The 2,337-nt window shown below is 43.0% G+C and overlaps 1 protein-coding gene across 1 annotated transcript in view; it reads left to right on the plus strand.

Annotated features, from left to right (window-relative positions):
• The window catches only part of LOC101847496 (dynein heavy chain 2, axonemal), a gene marked incomplete in the record, with an annotated part of 126,218 nt that overhangs the window by 116,900 nt on the left and 6,981 nt on the right, over window positions 1-2,337 (plus strand). The window contains 3 exon segments of the mRNA XM_035970017.1: window positions 475-624; window positions 1,719-1,895; window positions 2,185-2,259. Of these exon segments, the coding sequence (XP_035825910.1) occupies window positions 475-624; window positions 1,719-1,895; window positions 2,185-2,259 (402 nt within the window).

Raw genomic sequence — 2,337 nt, forward strand, 5'->3', positions numbered from 1 at the left:
GAGGGAGTAGAGAAGTGTTGTTTTTTTCTTTCTTTCTTTCTTTCTTTCTTTCTTTTTTTCTCTCTTTCTTTCTCTATTTCTTTCTCTCTCTTTCTTTCTTTCTTTCTTTCTTTACCTATTTGTTCATTTGTTTGTATCTCTTTTGCTGTTTATTAATCTATTTATCTTTATTTCTTGTCTCCACCTCACTACAACAGATTCAGCGCTACAACACCTTACTGGGGGGGAGTAGAGAAGTGTTGTTTCTTTCTTTCTTTTTTTCTTTCTTTCTTCTTTCTTTCTTTCTTTCTCTCTTTCTTTCTCTCTTTCTCTCTTTCTTTCTCTCTCTTTCTTTCTTTCTTTCTTTCTCTCTTATTTTGTCTCTCTCTCTTTCTTTCTTTCTTTCTTTCTTTACCTATTTATTCATTTTTTGGTATATATTTTGTTGTTTATTCATTTATCCATCTATTTATCTTCTCCACCTCACTACAATAGATTCAGCGCTACAACGCGCTACTGGATGAGATGAGAGCTTCCCTGATGTTGTTGGAGAAGGGTATCCAGGGTCTGGTGGTCATGACCCTTGACCTCGAGAACATCTTCCTGTGTATCTTTGACGGACGGGTGCCACCCACTTGGGAGAAGGTATGTGTGGGTGTCTATGTGTGTGTGTGTGTGTGGATGTGTGTGTGCGCGCGCGTGTGTGTGGATGTGTGTGTGTGTGTATGTGTGGGTGTGGGTGTGTGTGTGGATGTGAGTGTGTGTATGTGTGTGTGTCTTTGACGGACGGGTGCCACCCACTTGGGAGAAGGTATGTGTGGGTGTTTGTGTGTGTGTGTGCGTGTGTGTGTTTGTGTCTGTGTGTGTGTGTGTGTGTGAGAGAGAGAGAGAGAGAGAGAGAGTGTTGTGTGTGTGTGTGTTGTGTTGTGTATTTGTGTGCTTCTGTGAGTTTGTATGTGAATGTCTGTGTGTGTGTGTATGTGTATTTGTTTGTGTTTTGTTTTAATTTATGTTAGTGCCTGAGTATGTTGAAGTCCTAAACTTGTGTACGATGCAAACTGTAATCAATTTCAAGACTCCTTCTTCCCTAGACATTGTTCCAATGTTTGATAGAAGGTATTGCCTTCTCTCTGATCTGATTCTCTATACATCATCTCGTACATCTTTATCTCCGATGGGGTAAACCCACTTTGCCGGGCCCCGTTTTGGTAGTAAATCTAAAAATGAAAAAATCGTCACTAAATTGATGATTAAATCAAAATAAGTGAACCTATTTCGATAATTCTGCATTTAATGAATGAAATGCTGATAAAAGAGATCTGTTTTCGGCAATTTCCGGAAAATAATTTATGTCGAAGTCGTCGTAAAGGAATGTGCCCAAGCTGCTGTCAGCAGCTCACCGGCACGGTGGTTCCGACAGCGAGCCACTGGGAGCAGCCTGCCGGAGATAAAGAGTTAAACTATCCTTTTTCATAAGTAGTTGGAGGGGGCCTTTAGTACGTTCTGCTCCTTTTTCTTCCTCCTTTTCCTCTATTGTTTCTGTGTAGTTGTCTAGCTTTTCTTTCTGCTCTAACTAAATGACTGTTATTGTGGCGATGTACTTCTCTTTGACCCCCGATATCTGGGTTAGCCGGCTTGTCCGTAAAAGCCGCCAAATATGACCTTATTGTGTTGCAAGTGCCGTAAAACTCTTCTTACTACAAAAAGAACTACTTTCCTTGTTCCTTCTGTCCATCTAGGCGTACCCATCTATGAAGCCACTGGCGGCGTGGACGCGTGACCTGGTACAGCGTGTGGAGCAGTTCTCCAAGTGGGCCACCCTGGCACGTCCACCGTGGGTCTTCTGGATGTCGGCCTTCACTTTCCCGACGGGCTTCCTCACTGCCGTGCTGCAGACAGCGGCCCGACAGAACCAGGTGAGGACAGGATGAAGAATCTCCAACTGCCGGGGCGGTGCTACTAACTGAAGTGTCTTTAGGCCATTCCCAAAGAGGGGGGTGGGGGGGGGGACATTAACATCTCGAGTTCTTATGCACAGTAGAATTGTAATTGTAAATGGGCTGATTTATCAATGTCATGCTCTTAACTGTGCTGCTGAACTGCAACAGGGAACTGCTGCTTTTTCTTTCCTAATCCAAAACTTTGTGCTATTTTGTATGATGTAACAATGGATATATATTTTTCCCACACATTTCTCTTCCCCAGCTGTCCGTTGACTCTCTGTCCTGGGAGTTCATTGTCCAGACCGTGGATGACAGTAACTTGACCGGCCCTGCTAAGGTATGTGTGCTTGCTACCAACTCTTTTCCCTTATCTCTCCTCCTTCTTTTTATGTGTTTGTTACTCTCTTGTAATACA

The sequence above is a fragment of the Aplysia californica genome, unplaced genomic scaffold (assembly GCF_000002075.1).
Source record: "Aplysia californica isolate F4 #8 unplaced genomic scaffold, AplCal3.0 scaffold00209, whole genome shotgun sequence".
Lineage (NCBI taxonomy): Eukaryota > Metazoa > Mollusca > Gastropoda > Aplysiida > Aplysiidae > Aplysia > Aplysia californica.